The sequence below is a fragment of the Anabrus simplex genome, chromosome 2, assembly GCF_040414725.1.
Source record: "Anabrus simplex isolate iqAnaSimp1 chromosome 2, ASM4041472v1, whole genome shotgun sequence".
In the NCBI taxonomy this organism is placed as follows: domain Eukaryota; kingdom Metazoa; phylum Arthropoda; class Insecta; order Orthoptera; family Tettigoniidae; genus Anabrus; species Anabrus simplex.
The window spans coordinates 378,262,878-378,284,814 of record NC_090266.1 but is presented as its reverse complement, the minus strand read 5'-3'; the positions used below and the strand labels follow the sequence as shown (position 1 = coordinate 378,284,814).

Below are 21,937 nucleotides of genomic sequence, written 5' to 3'. Positions count from 1 at the left end.
TAATCATATAGTAAAAGATTAGGTCAGGGATGATCATGGTAATTCTTCTTGAGTTAAATTGGTTATGTAACCAGTCGAATAAGAAACGTTGAATTAAAAATACACGTCGTTAAAAAAAAAATTGCCTGAAATTGAAATTGATCCCAAAATTCTTAAGATCGACACAAAGGAAGAATTTAAATAGTAAAACCGCACATAGGGTACAAAACAAGGTAAATGACATTTTGTTGAGGAATGAAATTAAAATAAGATACCAAAAGAAGGCCCATTTGAATCTCCAACTATATAAAATACACTTATTAGTATCCCAGGAATTGGTCCCATTGGAATGGAAGTCATTCCAGCAGTATGTAAATGACAAACTAACGCGACTAATGGATATAAAACAGGCAACACTTGACAAAAACCTTATGCTACTAGAAACAAATCATACTCAACCCCCCAGGCCAAAAATAAATAAACAGAAGATAAATCTAATGCATAACTTCACACCAACAGTAATAAATTTGACGAACACACAGTTTTCGAATGAAGAGATAGAACTTTTACACAAAGGTCCTAAACATAATTGGCCTAATAAAAATAAGGAGGTCGATATTATAAATACCATAGCCGAAATAGAGAGTAACATTTCCAAATTACCTTGTGATGTACAAAATGATTTCAGAACTGATATAAAGAAGAAACTTCCAAAGTTAACCGAAGACCTGAACACCAATTTTGACCCAGACCAACAAAAATTAATACAGAAAAACTGAAAACAAAAATAGATAAGAACAATATCATTGTAACCAAGGCTGATAAAGGAGGCTCAATAGTTCTGTTAGATAAACATGCTTATATCCAAAAAACAGAAGATTTTCTTAATGATAACAATTATACAATAGTAAACAAAGACCCAATAATAAGAATACAACGAAACTTAAAATCATTATTAAAAAAATCAACATTTCTTTTTAATGACCAAGAACAACAAAATCTCATTAATATGAATCCTAGCCTCCCTAAAGCTAAAGCCCTCCCCAAAATTCATAAGAAGGATGTCCCTATACGTCCAATTATTAACTGTCGTAACAGCCCAACCTACAAAATTTCTAAATATATCCATAACTTTCTCAAAAGACACTATACCTTGAACAACAAGCATCCATAAAAAAATTCTATTGATTTTTGTGAAACCCTTAACGAATTTAACTTACAGTCCCAAAATATAATGTGCTCTTTTGATATAGTCAACATGTATTAAAATATTCCAATTAAAGACACCACTAATATTATTTACAATAATATCAGTAAACACAGTAATCTCAGTAAAATGGAGATCAAAGAATTTATGACTATACTAAAATTTACATTGGATAATAGTTATTTCACCTTTAATGGTAAAATCTACAAACAGAATGGCTTGGCGATGGGAGATCCCATTTCAGGTATCCTAGCCGATATCTATATGGATACGATAGAACACACGAAAATTACAACCTACATAAAAGGAATTACTTTATGGTTGAGGTTTGTGGATGACACATTTGTCATAATTGACAAGAATACCACCAATAGTAATGATATATTGGACGAATTAAACAAGATTAACCCCAATGTAAAATTTACGAAAGAGGATGAAGATGAAAACTCTTTAAACTTTTTGGATATAAAAGTTACACGATCTAATAACTCCTTCGAATATCAAATTCACAGAAAACCTACACACTCGTCAATTACAATAAATAATTCTTCGCTACATCCTGGAACACAAAAGCAGACATCTTTTTACAGCCTAATATATCGAGCCTTAAGAATCCCCTTATCTCCCAAAAATTTGAGAACTGAATTGAATTACAGAAGAAACCTTGCAGTAACCAATGGATAAAAAATTGAAATGATAAACCGTCTGATATATAAGATAAAAAACAAACTGTCCACTAACCTCAAACCGGATAAACCTAGCAAAAATAAATATGCCGTTTTCACTTTTAATAGCCCAATGATCCACCAAATTACTAATAATTTCAACAAACATAACGTAAACATAGCTTACAGAACAACCAATACTACGCAAAACATATTTTTTAATTATAATAAAATAAATAATAATAATAATAATAATAACAGCAAATATCAGAATTCAGGAGTTTATAGATTGACTTGTTCACAGTGTGGTTATTCATACGTTGGTCATACTGGGTGAAGTTTTATTACAAGGTATTTGGAACATTTCAATGCTGAAAAACATAACAAATATTCCGCTATGAGTACACACATGAAGGAAACAGGCCACCATTTTACCACAATAGAAAAAGATCTAACAATAATAAACAATACTAACAAGGGAAAACTGCTAAACGAATTTGAAAATATCTATATTTATTTGGACAAAACGTTTAATAAGGATTATAACCTTAATGACGACACGGAAATTAAAAGTCCTTTGTACACATTAATACCTCAGTTGTTGAAAACAGTTATCCCAAATCAAAAGAGAATCCCGCATATTTTAAAAATTACCAATACAACAACCCCAAACACGCCCCCAGATACCATACCTATAATTCCAGAAGAATGCTGAAGGTGAGATGGATAGATCGAATCACGAATGAAGAGATACTGAATCGAATTGGTGAGAGGAGATCGATTTGGCTAAATTTGACGAGAAGAAGAGATAGAATGATAGGACACATCTTAAGACACCCAGGACTTGTTCAGTTGGTTTTTGAAGGAAGTGTAGGTGGCAAGAATGGTAGGGGTAGACCAAGGTATGAATATGACAAACAGATTAGAGCAGATGTAGGATGCAATAGTTACGTAGAAATGAAAAGGTTAGCACAGGATAGGGTGGCATGGAGAGCTGCATCAAACCAGTCTATGGACTGATGACTCAAACAACAACAACAATAATTCCACCTCCGAATAATCCCCCTCCCATATCGACACCAGTATGTACGAATCCGCCCAGTTCTTCCCTCCCTCAAATCGTCCCCCTCCCTTCGCCACACCCATACAATACACGTAGTAGAAACACCAGTCAGATTACCGCTAGCAACAGAACAAGTTAGACACTCTACGGCATTCGAGTAAGTACGCATTTTTACATAACCCATAACCGTATACAACCACAACCGTTATTTTTGTACATACACTCTAAATATATTTTTATATTTTTTTTTTACAGTTTATCCAACATTCTAATCATTGAAAATTTACACAACAGAGGGGATCCTACAATTATATTGATAAATATCTTCAATCCAGAGCATCGTCGTGAATTTACGACGTGTATTTTTAATTCAACGTTTCTTATTCGACTGGTTACATAACCAATTTAACTCAAGAAGAATTACCATGATCATCCCTGACCTAATCTTTTACTATATGATTAATTAGAGCCCTTGTTTTGTATACATTTTGTTCTTCGAATTTCTACTTGTTAATGAATACAGCTTAATATGGACCTCCACCAAATGTTAAAGAAAATGGATCCATTTCAATTCCAGACGAATGCCATTTGACAATCTTCCTACCAACATTGACATATATATTTTTTAGACTAGATTATGAGATTGACCTACAATTGTTTTAACTTGTTGTTTATAAGATTCACTTATAACTTTTTAGTAATGGTATCAAAAACAACTTTTAATGTAACATTTTATTCCAATCTTATATGATTGATTATTGTAAAACAGTCTTAAATGTAACTATTATTTTTAAAGTTGTTCATAGTGCTGATGATGCCCGGAAAGAAGGGCGAAACATGTTCACGATTTTTCAATTATTTATGATCATTTAACCACAATGGTGGTAATTGTAAGTATTGACTAGGTTGACATTAAACAAATATTTTTAAGATTATATGTAATTTTACACTATTCTCCAACAAATTTATGATTGTATTCTGAATCTTACTCGCTACCTTCGTTGGAAGGCATTATCTCTATATTTAAAAAATAAAAAAGCAATAAATGGTGAACACATGACTCTTAGGCCTACATATACAGTAAATATAATCAGTTTTTTTAAACTCTTATATCATGTCTTTCATCGCCCCATTATCTCTTCTGATGAGAATGGTGTCGGGAAGGGCATCCAGTCGTAAAAGCTCGCCACGAAGATTCATCTCACTTGATACTCTACCCGTAGAGAAAAGGGACAAGAGTTGGACATACAATTTTATGTGTTGTACTGTATTGTGCAATATTAATATAAAAGAACTTAATGGCTAGTCATTTGTCTCGTCAGTTGAGCAGTAAGCTTATCTCACAGTAAACCTAACCACTGCTTTTATATGAATTATCGTTGTCGTTTGCCACCAACTTCCCTTCAACTGAAGTTGTCGTCATTCCAAATGACATCATCTTTGCTGCCATCGAAAGCATTCAAGATCCCGGTCTCTTTTTAAAATGTTAAAAATAGTTTTGTTCCCAATTATAGAGTTTCTAGAGATTGTCCCTGTATTTTTCCATTTGGCGTATGTGTAGCAGAAACCACCCATTCTGAATACAGCCATGCTGTAAAAAACGTCCCAACCCACCTTCTGATTGCTAGCAAATATTACAAGTTGTACTTCCGAATGTAATACATAGAGCCTAGAAGAATTCTTTGGATAACTGCGGATTTTGAAAGCAAAAGACCTTTATTTTAATTTTAAAGTATGTTTCATGCTTGTTCTCTACATTTATCACGTCAGGAATTACCTAAACAGCTGTAATTAAGATAAAAAAAGATCCCATTGCCAGAAGTTTCACGATGAAAAAAATAAAAATATTTATAAATTGGAAAGCCTGCTGTATTTATGGATAACTAAGGTGTGTAGGCAATGTGTCTTATCATAATACTGCAATTTTAATTTCATACACTCATTCCTTCCATGTTTTTATTAACACAGAGTATGATTTGTTTGGCTTCTCTGAAAACTGCAAAAGTAGTTAGTGGAACGTAACATCAATAACATTATTATTTGTTAGGTATGTTGAAGAGTAAAACAATCATTATGATTGGGGTGTTTTTATCATGTTTAAACCTATTTCTCCAAAAATTAGATATACTGGCCTAAATTACGAGATATTAAACAATCAGTTTGGTAATGATCTTGCCTGCTGTATTAATAGCAACAACCGTGAATATTTTTTAACTAAATTAAAGTCGTGTCTGCATCCCGAGATGGTGCGCCTGTTTTTAAGCACGCCTCCAACTGAGGTGAGCTGCACTTACCATTTTACAACATATCAACCTTCCTGCCATTCTTAAACCTCTGGGAGTACCGGGAATCACACTCGGGCCACTAAGTATGCCAGCTAATTGTGCTAATCATTACGCTGGCGGACATTCCCAACTAACAAACACAGACAAATCACATGATTGATCCATGCTTCCAATGCGGGGGCCGAATATACAAGACTGTTCCCCTATTTGTGCAGCGTCATAGGAGCTGCAGTAGGCTCCCGAGGCAGACATTGCATAATTACAAAACACAGACGTACTGCACGACATTTATGCGTTTTCATTGCGCGGGTCAGACGGACAAAATTTATCACGAATTTGTGATGTCAGCGGAGTTCCAATATGGCCTGTACCCCCTTCAAACTGGAATCATTGTTCTTCTCTGACAAAACTAGGTTGGGGGAATCTCATATGCAAGTTTTATTTTCTTTTTTTCATTTTCCTTGCCTCGAAAAGACAGGGGGCCTCCAATACAAAAGAAAATACTGTAAAACATTATTGTTATGAGGGTAAATAAGAGGAGTTCCATTCAAGGAGAATACTTACCGCAAGGGTAACAAGAATCATCACTTCTCGAGAGCCTAAATTTCCTGATCCTCTTTCCCTTCTTAAGTAGTTATATACATGTTGCATATTAGGCATCTCTGATGTAAGATATGGAGTGAGCAACTCCTTTAGCTTGTTACGTGAACAATTATAGCGGCACAATATATCATCATACAGTACTCTTAAGGCATGGAGCTGGGCCTGCAACAGAAAATAATTATCTGGAATTACTGAACACAAATTCACAATTGTCTATAAATAACAATGCAGGTAAACTGAAACTGCCAAAACTGTGCCATCATTTAAAGGGTAGGTTGACATATCACATAGGGAGCATATTTATAACATGTTTATCACACTTTTTTTTAACAATACATACTAATTTAGTCAATTCTTATGAAGTTATTAAACTAGGACCGAAATACAAAACTCACATAGTAGTTCCTTATACACAGTGGTTATTTCTTATTTGAGTTGTGGAAAGGGAATAATCTTTACAATAGTATATGCAAGCAAGTTCTTTCTCAGACATCCTTCTAGGTAGGATTAATTTCAATTCAGAAAATTATCTCCTCTTGTAATCGTAGTCAGTATCTAATAACGTGTACATTACATTAGGATTAAGCCACAAAGCATTATATAAAAAATGTGCAAGAAGTAAAACCTTCTCAATGATTTGATTTGAAGTCTAGCTAACAGAACAATATTATTATTATGAGAGTAAAGAACGGAAGTTCAAGGCATAGCTCACATAATACTTACTGCAATCATAATAATCCTCTGAAGCAGGAAAAAAACAGAGCTTCTACATTAAGAGAAGTGATATCTGACTTTTAAAATAAGGCTGTTAACCCTAAGCCTAAAAAAGCAAGAGTTGACAAGTGTTAAACTACCACACTATTAGTTTAGCTCCTCATTTGGGTAAATTTTAACACACATTATTTACAGGAGAATGGAAAGACAAGCTGACTTCTTAAGAAACATAACACATAAAGCAATAAAGTCAATACATTTCATCTCAGAAGACAAAGAACCACAAGCCCACATACTTGTCATTTGTAGATCTAGGAAAGGTATATTTGATGACACGGATTGGTCTAAGTTCACTGATGGAGTTTTATGCAAGTCTGATGCTTGATGATGCTCGTTATTTAAAGGGGCCTAACATATGAGGTCATTGGCCCGAGAAGCTGGAGAAATCACCTAATGGTACAGGTACAGTCTTGAAGAACGAGTACAAGATAGAAATAAATAAATATATGAATGAATGAAAAACAAAAGCGGCAGAATGTAAATGATTGAAGTCAGGTGATGCACAAAATATCAGATTAGGAAATATTTGAAAGGAGTAGACGAATACTGTTACTTGGATGGTAGAATAAACTACGAAGGGAAAAGTAAAAACAACATGAAATGCAGACATCCACGTCTTTCATAACAAAAGAAATTTGCTCACCTTGTGTGTTTCAAAAAACTGAATCTGAAAATGTTTGTGTGAATAGAAGCACTATATGGACGAGCAACTTGGAAAATTAATTGCACGAAGAAAGACCTGAACCGTTTGAAATGTGGTGTTGCTGGAGAACACTGAAGGTGAAATGGATAGAACAGATCATGAATGGAATGATATTGAATCAAGTAGGTCATTGGAGAACAATCTCGAAAATTTGATACGTAGACAACCACTAACAATTTGGCATGGCTTAGTGAGTGCCATGCCTATGATTTGGCATGGCAAGATTCTTGCTATACCAGGTAAGCATACTAAGCTGCAGAACAGCACTCTGCAAGAGCAGATGCCTTTGCTACATCTGGGCGTCCACCCCAAGTTGTTCCAGTTAATTTCTGTACAATGATATTCCTAGCAGCCACTTCCTACTTGAAGTTTGAGCAGTGTTTTCTGAATGTCAAAGCAAGGTCCAGAGCAACTTCCAGACATTTTGGGGTACAGCAGTGTTCCACTGGAATTCCTGTCTGTTCTTAAGATGGACAGCTCAAGTCTGCATCTTAAATCTTAAATGCATTAGGTTTTAGTTGGTTTTTCCTACAAGAGATAGTGTGTCAAGAGCTTCAGATACATGAACCACTTGAACAATAATTGTATGGCTCGATCATTGGCAGTGATGAAATTTTTTGTTCCCTCTGGTAACGGCTGATCATTAGTGTAAATATTGGACAGCAATCACGCAAACACACCCCCACGGAGCAGCCTGTTCTTCAATCTTCTCCAATTACTTCTCTGTCCTTGAAATACAACAAAGAGACTCCGGTTTAGATGCAGATTTTTTATGACACTGCTATGATGGTATCATTTGTGATATTCTAGTCCACAGACTGGTTTGATGCAGATCTCCATTCCACCCTATCCTGTGCTACCCTTTTCATTTCTACGTAACTATTGCATCCTATGTCTGCTCTAATCTGCTTGTCATATTCATACCTTGGTGTACCCCTACCGTTCTTACCACCTACACTTCCTTCAAAAACCAACTGAACAAGTCCTGGGTGTCTTAAGATGTGTCCTATCATTATATCTCTTCTTCTCGTCAAATTTAGCCAAATCAATCTCCTCTCGCCAATTCAATTCAGTATCTCTTCATTTGTGATTTGATCTATCCATCTCACCTTCAGCATTCTTCTGTGTAACACCACATTTCAAAAGCTTCTATTCTCTTTCTTTCTTAGCTAGTTATCGTCCATGTTTCACTTCCATACAATGCCACGCTCCAAACGAAAGTCTTCAAAAACACCTTTCTAATTCCTATATCAATGTTTGAAGTGAGCAAATTTCTTTTCTTAAGAAAGCTCTTCGTTGCTTGTGCTAGTTAGCATTTTATGTCCTTACTTCTGACATCATTAGTTATTTTACAACCCAGGTAACAGTATTAATCTACTTCTTTTAAGACTTCATTTCCTAATTTAATATTTCCTGCACCACCTCCCTTCGTTCGACTGCACTCCATTACTTTTGTTTTGGACTTATTTATTTTCATCTTGTACTCCTTACCCAAGACTTCGTCCATACCATTCAGCAGCTTCTCGAGATCTTCTGCAGTCTCAGATAAAATAACAATATCATCGGCAAACCTCAAGGTTTTGATTTCCTCTCCTTGGATTGTGATCCCCTTTCCAAATTCCTCTTTGATTTCCTTTACTGCCTGTTCTATGTAAACATTGAAAAGGAGGAGGGACAAGCAGCAGCCTTGCCTCACTCCTTTCTGGTTTACTGCTTCCTTTTCAAAGCCCTCAATTCTTATCACTGCAGACTGATTTTTATACAGATTGTAGATAATTCTTTGTTCTCAGTATCTGATCCCAATTACCTTCAGAATCTTAAATAGCTTAGTCCAATCACCATTATTAAATGCCTTTTCTAGATCTACGAATGCCATGTACGTGGGCTTGTCCTTCTTGATTCGATCCTCTAAGATCAGACGTAAAGTCAGAATTGCTTCACGTGTTCCTACATTTCTTCTGAAGCCAAATTGATCTTCTCCCAACTCAGCTTCCACTTGTTTTTTCCATTCTTCTGTAAATAATACGTGTTAAAATTTTGCAGGCATGAGATACTAAACTAATGGTGTGATAGTTTCCACACTTGTCAGCACCGGCTTTCTTGGGAATAGGTATAAAAACATTCTGCCGAAAATTGGATGGAACTTCTCCTGTCTCGTACATCTTACACACTAAATGGAATAGCCTTGCCGTGCTGGTCTCTCCTAAGGCAATCAATAATTCAGAATGAATGTCATCAATTCCATGTGCCTTGTTCCTATTTAGGTCGCTCACATCTCTGTCAAACTCTGACCTCAAAATTGGATCTCCCATTTCATCAGCATCAACAGTCTCTTCTTGTTCCAGAACCAAATTATCTACATCTTCACCTTGATACAACTGTTGGATATGTTCCTGCCGTCTTTCTGCTTTGTCTTCTTTTCCTAAAAGTGGCTTTCCATCTGAGCTCTTAATATTCATACACCTAGATGTCCTTTCTCCAAGATTTCCTTGATTTTTCTGTATGCAGCATCTACATTTCCCAGGACCACACCACCTTCGACATCCTTGCACTTCTCCTTCAGCCAGTCTTCCGTAGCTACCTTGCACTTTCTATCCACTTCATTCTTTAATCGCCTGTATTCTTTTCTGCCCTCTTCATTTCTAGCATTCTTGTATTTTCGTTGTTCATCAATCAGGTCTAGTATCTCCCAAGTTATCCACTGATTCTTAGTTGATCTTTTCTTCCTTCCGAACATTTCTTCAGCAGCCCTACTGACTTCATTTTTCATGACTATCCACTCTTCCTCTATTGTGTTTCCTTCAGCCTTTTCATTTAGTCCTTTTGCAACATGTTCCTTGAAACAATCCCTCATGCTCTTTTCTTTCAACTTGTCTAGATCCCATCCTTTTGCATTCTTTCCATTCTTCAATTTCTTCAGCTTCAGATGGCATTTCATGACCAACAAGTTGTGGTCAGAGTCCACATCTGCTCCTGGGAAAGTTTTGCAGTCCAACACTTGGTTTCTGAATCTCTGCCTAATCATAATGAAGTCTATTTGATACCTTGCAGTGTCTCCAGGTCTCGTCCACGTATACAGCCGTCATTTGTGGTGTTTGAACCAAGTATTGGCAAGGCCTAAATTATGATCAGTGCAGAATTCAACCAGCCGACTTCCTCTTTCATTCCTTTGCCCCAATCCGAATTCTCCTACTGTATTACCTTCTCTTCCTTGGCCTACCACTGCATTCCAGTCTCCCACCACAATTAGATTCTCACCATCTTTTACACATTGTATTAAGTCTTCTATCTCTTCATATGTTCTTTCGATTTCCTGATCATCCGCTGAGCTAGTAGGCATACAGACTTGCACTATTGTGGTGAACACTGGTTTGATGTCTATCTTAACGACAATAATTCTTTCACTATGCTGGTCATAGTAGCTTAACCGCTGTCCTATTTTCTAATTCATTATTAACCCAACTCGTGCATTTCCTCTGTTTGATTTTGTGTTGATAATTCGGTAGTCGCCTGACCAAAAATCCTGTTCTTCCTGCCAACGTACTTCACTTATACCAACCACATCTAACTTTAGTCAATCCATCTCCCTTTTCAGATTCTCTAATCTACCACAACGATTCAAACTTCTAACATTCCACGCTCCAACTCGCAGAATGTCAGTATCCATCTTCCTGATGATCGCCCCCTCTCGTGTGGACCCCACCCGGAGATCCGAATGGGGGACTACTTTACCTCCGGAATATTTTACCCGGGAGGAAGCCATCATCAGTGCATCATTAATACATAGAGAGCTGCATGTTCTCGGGATAGTTACGGCTGTAGTTTCCCATTGCTTTCAGCCGTGTGGCAGTATCAACACAACTAAGCCATGTTGAGTATTATTAGAAGGCCATATCAGTCAATCATCTAGACTGTCACCCTTGCAACTTCCGAAAGGCTGCTACCCCCTTTCGATGAACCATTCCTTAGTCCAATATGGTTGCACCTGCGGCTCAGCTATCTGCTTCATTGGGACACGCAAGCCTCCCCACCGCGGCAAGGTTACATGGTTCGCAGGGGAGGCCCAGTTCCTTAGCCATCAGAATTAACTAATTAAGTTTAAAATCCCCAACCCGGCCGGGAATAGAACCCGAGGCACACTGAAACAGAGGCCAGCATGCTAACCATTTAGCCATGGAGACAGATGATTATCGGGGTTATTTATAGAGCAAGAATTATGAAAAAATGCTTTCATTCCTGTTCAATGTTTCATAGGCTACCTTCATTTTGAAATTTATATTAATTCCTTGTCCAGGAGAGTCACTGGAAATTTCTGTATGCTCGTGAAATAACAATATGATTGGAAAAGTCACTGAACGCTGAAATAGCTGTAATGAATTCTTTCAATGCAGAACTGTACATAGGTTCTTGCCTTAGAAGAGATCGAAAAGCAGTCAGATTGAAAGTAATAATATTATTTATGTCCACCCTAAATTTTAGTTCTTAAGAGATGCTGTATGTGCTGCAGGAGTTCTTTAACCTTCTGGAAGCTAACAGCAATGAGTTATTATCTTTAAAATGCCTCTTAAAAGCTGGATGTGAACCCAAAAACTTGGGCTCAGAAAGATAACAGCTAACCTACTGAGGCCAGTGGTCAGATTGAAGTATAAGGTTTATGCTGTACTAATTAAAAACCCAAAACACCCTTTATGAGTTTCAGCTATAAACCAAGAATAACACGATACCAGCAGCCAGATTTTCACACATCTGATCTTCCCCCTACGCCTATTTATGACAGCTGCTGTTAAAACAGCATCACTCAGCGACTGATACCCTGCCACACTCCTTCTTCTTCTTATTTGGTTCTACAGCCCGGTTCCAGCCTTTACCGCCTCAACAACATGCCTCCAGGTGTCCCGATCCTCTGCTTTCGTCCTCCATCCTCTGACTCCAGCTCCCCTTAGATCCTTTTCCACTTCATCCAGCCATCTCAGTGGGGGTCGTCCCACTTTTCTAAGGTTCTGTAAATGTCACCTTACTACAAGGATCATTTTCGTCCTTTCTATGCACATGCCCAAGCCATCTCACTGCCCTTGCTTTGGTCTTGTTTACAATATCACGTTCCTTGTACAGTAGGTATAGTTCATGGTTGTACCTTGCACGCCAGCATCCGTGATCATTGACTGCTCCGTAAAGCTTCCATAAGATCTTCCTCTCAAATATGGCCAATCTGCTCATGTCAGTTGTCCCAAAATCCCAAGTTTCAGAGCCATATAATAGAACTGGTCTTATTAGGGTCTTATACATTTTAACCTTAGAGCTACGGCTTGTGTAGCGTGACATTAGGTTTGTTTTTAGTCCGTGGTAACAACCAGTTCCTATTAGTATTCTATGGTGTATTTTGACTTTGTTGTCCGATGTCATCAGCGACCCTAAGTACTCAAATTCAGTCACCTTTTCAAATTTATAGCCATCAATCTCAAGGCATTTCAGACTTGACGGATTTTCTGACACCATCACATATTTCGTCTTTTTCTCATTTACAGCGAGTCCCATCTGTTAGGATTCAGCACTTAACCTAGTAAATGCTTCTTTGACATCTCTTTTTGTTCTTCCAATAATGTCAATATCGTCAGCATATGCTAATACTTGTACTGATTTATGAAATGCTGTACCCCTCCTTTCAATTCCAGAGTCTCGCATGAACTTTTCCAGCGCAATATTAAACAGCAAACATGCCAATGCACCTCCCTGTCTGAGACCCTTTTGTATGCAGAATGGTTCTGAGAGGTTTCCTTGTAGTTTAACTCTACATCGGAATGTATTGAGAGATACTCTTGTTAAGGCTACAAGGTTTTCTGGGATACCAGGTTCCTGCATTGCACTACAGTAAGTAGTTTATCCCATTTTATTCTGCCATATGCTGATTTGAAATCAATAAACAGGTGGTGTGTGATGATCTTGTACTCTCGGGTCTTCTGTAGATCTGTCTTAATGCATGTATCTGATCGGTGGTCGACTTCCCTTATCTGAAACCACACTGATAGTTTCCTATTGTCTCTTCTACATGCTGCAGTAGTCTCATATACAATATATGGGAGAATATTTTATACCCTATGTTCAGCAATATGATACCCCTGTAGTTTGAGCAGTACAATGGCTCTCCTTTCTTATGTATTTGGCAGATCAACTCTTCTTCCCATTCTCTAGGTGAGCATTCATTTTTCCATATTTCACAGATGACCCTGTGAAGCCTTTGCAAGAGAGTTGGTTTTGCCATTTTAAGAGCTCTGCATTTATATCATCAGGACCAGGTGCCTTGTTGTTCTTCAATCTGTCGATGGCAAGTTCTACCTCTTCTTCTTCTTCTTCTTCTTCTTTTATGACCACATAGGATCACTTTAGTCAGTCCGTCGTTCAGGTCTCTTTGAAGGGATTGTTCGGGCTTTGCGGTCCTCCCAGTACTTCTTCAGACGCTCCGATCTTCGTGCCCTTTCCTCAGTTGAAAATGTGCGTGTTGTTGGTTTGTTTTGTGTAAGGGTAAAGCGGAGGTTTGTATTCTTGAGTTTTGTATTCAATTTTATCTTATTTTTGGTGTCTTCTGTTGTAAGGCCTATTTCCTTCAGATCCTCTCTTACTTCTCTGATCCATTTACATCCTGTTGTGGTATTTTTTGAGACGAGATTGTGTTGTACTAGTTGTTTTAGAAGTCTCGAGTCCTGCATCCTCATGATATGTCCAAAGAATCCCAGTCTCCTCTTACGCATAGTATCTGTAATGGGTTCTAGCTCTTTGTACACGACTTTGTTAGGTATTAACCGCCACTGTCCATCTTTCTGATATTTTTTGTTGATACAGGTTCTTCCAATCCTCCTTTCAATTTTCTGAAGTCTGTCAGTCTTTGATTGTTTATTCAGGTAAAAGAGTGTTTCTGCTGCATATGTAGCTTCCGGTTTTATAACTGTGTTGTAGTGTTTTATTTTTGTATTTATTGATAGACATTTCTTTTTGTAGATATCCCATGTTAATTTTTGTGCTTTAGCTAATCTATTTGTTCTTACTTGGATTGAGATTTTTTCATTTAAGTTATGTGTTATTACTTCTCCAAGATATTTAAACTGAGTTACTATTTTGATTTTATTACCATTTATGGTGACTTCTTTTAGCTGTGTTGGTTTTTGGGGCATAATTTCTGTTTTTTCAAATGATATTTTGAGGCCAATTTTATTTGCAATGTTTTGAAGTTCTGATATCTGGGTTTTTGCTTCTTTTATGTCCACTGCTAGTAATGCTAAATCGTCAGCAAAACCCAGGCAATTTGTTTTGATTTTTCGGCCAATCTTTATTTTGGGGGGAGATTTTCTAAACCATTCCCTCATTACCATTTCTAGAGCACAGTTAAATAATAGTGGTGAGAGCCCATCTCCCTGCCGTAGTCCAGTTTTAATTTCAAATGTCTCTGATGTTTCCCCCCTAAACTTCACTCTTCTACCTCTTCTATATTAGGCAGATTCATTTCTCCATTGTCTATTTGTGGGGATCTGATTTCCAACATTACTTCTTTATTGCAGTGAGCATCATTCTCTACTCCCTCAAGCTGTTCCTGGAAATGTTGATTCCATCTCTCTAAGGCCTCCTCTATGTTGCCCGTCAATTCTCCATTAGATTTTCTGCACTTTAATGTTCTTGGTGTAAATCCTGTTCTCATATTGTTAATCAAGCAATAGTACTTTCTTGAATCATTCAGGGTATGCATCTCTTCTATTTCCTTGAGCCTTGCTTCATGATACTCCCTTTTCTTCTTTTTGTGTACCTGCTTTTCACTTCTTCTTAGCCCTCTGTATGTTCCAACAGTACTTCTGGTACGTTTATTGATCATTGCTTTGTAGGCTATATACTTCCTTTCAGTTATTTCTGCACACTCTTTATCAAACCATGTGCACCTTCTTTTTCTGCTTACTTCACCAATTATTTCCTCTGCAGTATCTTTTATCACTCACTTACAATCCATCCAACTTACATCATTGGCTTTTGCAGCAGTTTCAACCATTGCAAAATGTTCCTTTATCTGCTCCTGATAGAGGGTTTTAGTTTCTGGGTCTTTTAGCTTTTCCACATCATATTTCCTTAATTTGTTTTGTTTATGATGTCTATAGTTGATATTAATTTTACTTCTCAAATTGACAATAACTAAGAAATGATCCGAGTCAACATTAGCTCCTCTAAAGGTTCGTACATCTTCCAAGTCAGTCATGAGGTGTCTATCAACAAGAATGTGGTCAATCTGATGAACTGTGTTCCCATTAGGGGAAGTCCACGTTCCTTTATGAATGTTTTTGTATGGGAACATTGTACTTCTTATTACCATGTCAGCTGAGGCTGCAAAATCAACTAGTCTCATGTCATTTTCATTACTATCTCTATGAAGACTATACTTGACAATTATAGGTGCTAGATGTTCCTCTTGACCAACTTGGGCATTAAAATTCCCCAGCATCAGCACAATATCATGTCTGGGACACTTCTCATATTCTCTTTCTAGGAGTTCATGGAAGGAATCCTTTTCCTCTTCATTCTTTTCTTCTGTTGGTGCATGAGCACTGAATAAAGTAAAGTTTCTAAACCTTCCTCTGATACGCAGTTTGCATAGTCTTGGTGTGATAGGTTGAAAATTAATGATTAGGTGCTTCATACTTTTGTTCACAATGAATCCAGAACCAAACTGGTGTGTTTTATCATGACAGCTATAATACATGTTGTATTCCTTCTTTTCCATAATGCCATTCCCAAGCCATCGTATCTCTTGTAGGGCTAGTATATATATACTGTATTCTTGTATATTACTCACAAGATTTTGGAGGGCGCCAGTTCTGTACAATGATCGTATATTCCATGTTCCTAATTGTAACCATTCATCCTTGCAGGATCGTCTTTATTCAATCCGTCCAGCTTCTGTTTGTTGAGGATTCGTAACAATTTCTTTTTTTAACGGGGTGGGGCTGTTAACCCCATGCCCAACACCCAACCTGGAGGACTAGGGAACCTTCTGTTCGGGTTACCATACCTTAACCAAGAAGGCCCTGTTTTACGGTGCCGGGCATTCCCCTTCACCCATCCCCATTCGGGGCAGGATTTGCTAGTTGCGTAGGCAGGTAAACCTGCCAACTAGAGCATTTCCCAGTATTTTTCAGAGGCACCTGCTTGACAGAAGTACCTCCACTGGGACTCAATAACCAGCAATTCACCCTCACCACATTCCCGGACTTGGGACCAGCACAGAGTTGAGCCGTATTGCTATCCCTGTGGCTGGGGTCACACTCCTTAGGGATGATAATAACTGATTGACTATGAAGTGATAATGTAGTTAAATCAACGGGGGAAACCACAAATCACGAAGAAGACTCTGTCCGTCTCTGCTTTTTGTGGTACAAAATTCACATGCACCGACTGGAATTTGAAAACTGGGAAACAGTGCTGAAAGGTCAATGTCTAACCACTTGATCAATCCCCTTAACCCTGAATAGAGCGAGGATTTTATCTTTTCTTTCATCCCCCCCACGGGGCTGAGTGGCTCAGATGGTTGAGGCGCTGGCCTTCTGACCCGAACTTGCCAGGTTTGATCCTGGCTCAGTCCAGTGGTATTTGAAGGTGCTCAAATACATCAGCCTCGTGTCGGTAGATTTACTGGCATGTAAAAGAACTCCTGCGGGACTAAATTCTGACACCTCAGCGTCTCCGAAAACTGCAAAAGTAGGTAGTTAGTGCGACATAAAGCAAATAATATTATCATCATCATCATCATCATCATTATTTCACCTACTAAGCCATCCCGCAGCGGAGCTGTTTTTTTTTTTTTTTTCTCCTTTGTTTCCAGTATTTTCCCATTGAACCCTGTGTTCAATCTTCGAAGGACCCTATGATATCTATGTAGGACAGAGCCTGACATACGTTTTCAAACATACTTCCACACTAGGGCTCAATCAATTAATCAACTGACCAATCAAACAATCAATTGATCAATCCAATCCGTGACTTCCACACTTAATATGTAGTCTATACAGAACTACAGGTTGGAATATCCCAGTCCTTAATGAGAGTTTCCTATCATTACTTCTAATACAGCAGCAATTACTTCTTTATGTAGGGATTATACAAGGCGAGCACTGCTATTCTCTTATCAGTCTACTCCCTCCGTACCTCGCCTTGCCAACACTCAGTCAAGCTCGTATTACAAAAAAACTTTCCCTTACCGACGTTGACTCACCCCTAACCCCTCCAGCAACAGCAGACATAGTTTACCACTCCTGCCAGAAGAATTGAGAACCTAAGCATTAAATTTTAAATTTAAAGAGAGCTGACAAATTTTTTTGTTTTTGTATACGATGCTTAAAATGGCCTCTTCTATCACCAGTTACAAACATCATGTAATTCAAGTTCATCCTGTACATTATGTGCCAAGTATCTGTATAATGAAAACAAGTCAGTTAATAATCATGGGTATAAACTCATGTTGAACATACTGGGAAGACGTGGGAGAAAGGAGACGAGCTGCTCGAGTAAGTGGTATGTTTGCAAGAAATCAGTTTCATTTCCCATATCCAATCTTACTTACAATGAATCAATAACAGTAAATATCCACCTTTCTGACACTTACATTTGCATTAAGCAAATCAATGAATCATTTACAGTACATGTTTCATTCCATTTGGAACATCTTCAGCTGTTTTACAACACTTAGAGAAATTACAAAGTATTTCTCTTCTTAAGAACCTCTTAATGAGTAACTTGATTTACTTAAAATCTACGTGAATTTAAAAATTAAAATAATTGAAATCAATGCGGATGTTTGAATGGGGTGGTGAAATGGGAAGTAAAATGGATTTACTTATTTTGGCCTATTTTAAAACTATTTCTATTCATTTGAACAGATGTTAAAAAATGTTTTTGTTTCCAGTACTTTTTTCATTATGATGTATGATATTCTACTTGTCTACTAATAAGCAGTTTTTGAAAAACAATTTTCCTTTGCCACTGTTCTATATTTTACAAGGATGTCCTGTTTATTTGCTCTTTCCAAGGCGAATGTTGTTTGTTTCAATTCTTTTAATTATCTCTTCAATTCAATTAATTCAGGCTCCCTGAAGCTGATTGCTGTCATACTATTATTAAAAGAACTTCCCCGAAATCTTGTTGTTGACAAATCTACTGTGTCCTTGGAGGAGCGACGGCTGATGCAGCCTTCTGTCTTGTGAAGTAATGAATTGCTATTATGAATTACGGCTCCAACGCTGTGAAGGTGAAACCCCCATGTTAAGATGGGACCCCTCCTTGGAAGAGATTCCAGAACCAGTTCGAGTCCATCTGTGGAAAAACAGTTGGACATTGGATGAGAGGGCCACATGCCTGATCGCAGAGTTACATGGGCAAGAAGCAAAGGTATTACACAGCCTCAAAGCGGGGCACCTATGAGGAGATTGTGGCAGCGCTTGATGAACACCAGGGTGGTACTCGCAGCTGCCTACAGAGTCACAGTGTCTACAGATTTGAGCAAACCATTTTTCATGCCCTTTTCATTACTTTCATGCCCATTTCCTACAATATTTCATGACTCGATCAAAACAAGCAATAATGAAGTAGAAGGAAAGAATGGCCACAACTTGACCTTTTGGCACTTCCAGCCAGTGTCTCCACTCGCATGCTTTCCTTGATTTATTTATTCATTTATTTATTTATTTATTTATTTATTTATTTTGTAAAATATTTAGCAGGGTAATTACTCAAGAATATTGCTCTTCTTATGATACACAACAAAAATGTTACCGACCTACATTTATTAGCTCATTTTAAATTAGGGGTTCCACTATGTTATTTACATTATCCCGAAGTCTTATACTCAAAAAGATGTTAATTATTATTATTATTGTTATTCAAAAGCCTTGCTCTTTCAAGACAAAATACGTTGTATAGAAGGAATAATAGCAAATCCAGTACACAATATAGTTGGTTTAACAGAAAGACGAGGAAAGTAATTTATTACTCCATGGTGGTAAGTGCAGTTTTAAGTGCAGTTTAAAGACACTTTTGTAAGCTGTGCAGAGAATGCCTGTGTTCTTCTTCTTTTCTTCATGGGGCCACTAAATATTAGTTCCTAATTAGCGTCGACCTCTAAGATCATTTGCTACCATGTTTTTCCTTCATTCCCACCTAGATATACCTGCTCCCTTCACAAAGATGCAGGTTGTTCTTAATGGGTCTTCTTGGATATTTTCTCTCTCTTCACCCGGTAGTCCTAGAGTGGAGAGTCTGAATCTACCCAGCGCCTCACATTTGAAAAGTGTGTGTTCAGCTGATTCTTCTGCTTCATTGCATTTTCTACATATATTGGCTCTTATTACTCCAATTCTATGTAGGTGTTTTTTCAGATGGCAGTGTCCTGTCAACAGTCCTACTATCCATCTTATATTTTCTCTGCTGAGTTTCAACAGTTCTTTAGTATGCTTCTTGTTTGGTCCTTTTATCAGTTCCTTTGCAAGCCTGCATCCTGGTGTATTTTTCCAGTTTTCCATTTGTTTCTTTTGTACCCATTTTCCTATGTAGTGTTGGGCTTGTCCATAGGAAATCCCACATACAGGTTCTGGGCCTCCAAAATATGTTTTCTGCCCCTTTCCTGGCCAGTTTATCTGCCTTTTTATTTCCTTCTATACCTGCATGCCCTGGTACCCATATTATTTTGACAATGACAATGACATTTCTTGACATCCCAGTCTTCTTTTATTATTATCTAGGTCTCAAACGGTTTTTCAAAGCTGTACTTTGGTATCATATGATCAGAAGGCATGTGTTGAACTTCCTCTGTTATTACCGTGTTAATTTTACAGTGTCCTAGATTGGGTCTTTGTGCATTCCAGCATTCTGATTGTGCCAATCAACACCTGTGTTAGAACTTCGGCAAGAGTAGAAGAAAAGAAGACACCATGGCAGAAAGAAACAGTGAAGGAAGTTGTGAAAGAAAAAAAAGAGAGCGAGGCAAGAATTGACTAGAGCTAAGAAGGAAGTATTAGGAAAATTAAAAAGAGATCTAAAAAATGGAGTAACTGAAGAAAAGAGGAAACCTGGGAGAAATTCACAAGAGAGATAGAAGAGGATGTAGAGAGGAGCTATATGGGCTTGTTAGAAGCAGGAGGAGCATATGCACGAAGCTGATGAAGGATGACGGTTGAGTTACTAAGGGAAGAATATTTTGACAAATTCCTGAATGTGAGAAATAGTGTGCGAGGGACATAGCGGTACAGTACGAAGACAATAAAACAGAAAATGATATAACATTGTTACAGGTGGAATTAACCATTAAAATGATAAAAATGAGGAAAGCAGTAGACATTGATGAAATTCCCATGGGGCTGATACTTTATGGAAGAAAATTAAAGAAAACGGAGAGTGGAAGGCAAGAGGAATTTGGAGAAGTGCTATAAATGCTCCCACCCCGTTGGATTACGAGAAATGATGATGGTGATGATGATGATGGTGGTGGTGATGATAAAATTGAATGTGTTAATGAAGATAAGCATGGCACTGATGGTTTGTTTATTCACTGTACGGACTAGTAAACTTCACATATCTTAAGTTCTTCATTTGCTACTTTCATGACCTGAAAACAAAATTCATGACTATTTCAGGACTTGCATGAAAAAAATTCCAAATGATGACTTTTTCATTACTTTCATAACCTGCAGATACCCTGAGAGTCCAGTTAAGGAAGAGGACTCAACGCGCCAACAAGCTGTACAAGAATTCTCTGCCGAGGTAAAGCAAACTAATGGACAGTAAATCACTACATGAGCAACTTAATATGTTGGATTCCCACATAAAATTTACAGTACAATCAGAAACCAACGAAACTTTAAATTTTTCTAAAGTAATGGTTACAATAAAAAGTTTATTGACATTTTGCCAACAATATAAAGAATAAGCCCAACACCACATTGAGAAAAAGACCATGTCACTTTTACTTTCAATAACAGCAACCTATATCAAATTACATGCATTTTTGAGAAAATAAAACTTCAGCACTGCCTTTAAAACAAATAATACAAATTCCCAATTACTTTATAGTATGCACATTTTTAACAAAACCAACAAATATTTGCAATCAGAGGCTTACAAACTGGAAGAAATTTCCTATTTCAATATAAAGAACAGAAAAAATGCAAATAAACAGAAAATTTCCATGGTGGGTGAACATGATTGAATACAATAATTCATTTTCTTCTTAAGTCAAGATTTAGACATCATTCATATAGTCAATAAAGGAGATTTCCTAACTAAATAGAAAACATGCACATACACATTGATCAAAAAATGAAACCTATTTTCAACCATAAGAATATCCAGGGGAAATAAACAATTTTTTGACAAAATAGTAGAAATAAATGCATATTGACAAATTAACAAGTTTTCAACAATATGTAATAAATGGGCTGCTCCTGATCCTCCAATTCTCCTCCCTTCTCTACCATTTCCCCACATACAAACATACATGGCAATCGCTGGTCAGTGCGCATTCAAACATAAACGCAACTTAAGAAGCCCATGTAAGGAAATGACGAGAGAGAGTGAGTACTCATTAGTTGAACTATCTTTTCAGACAGTACAATATTTGATCATTCACATTCTTTTTGT

The 21,937-nt window shown here is 37.3% G+C and overlaps 1 protein-coding gene across 1 annotated transcript in view; it reads right to left on the bottom strand.

The window, feature by feature from the left end:
* The window catches only part of Bruce (BIR repeat containing ubiquitin-conjugating enzyme), a 1,406,664-nt gene that overhangs the window by 921,911 nt on the left and 462,816 nt on the right, over positions 1-21,937 (bottom strand). Inside the window, exon 25 of the mRNA XM_068225988.1 lies at positions 5,764-5,964. Coding sequence (XP_068082089.1) covers positions 5,764-5,964 — 201 coding nt within the window. The remainder of the gene's footprint in view (positions 1-5,763; positions 5,965-21,937) is intronic.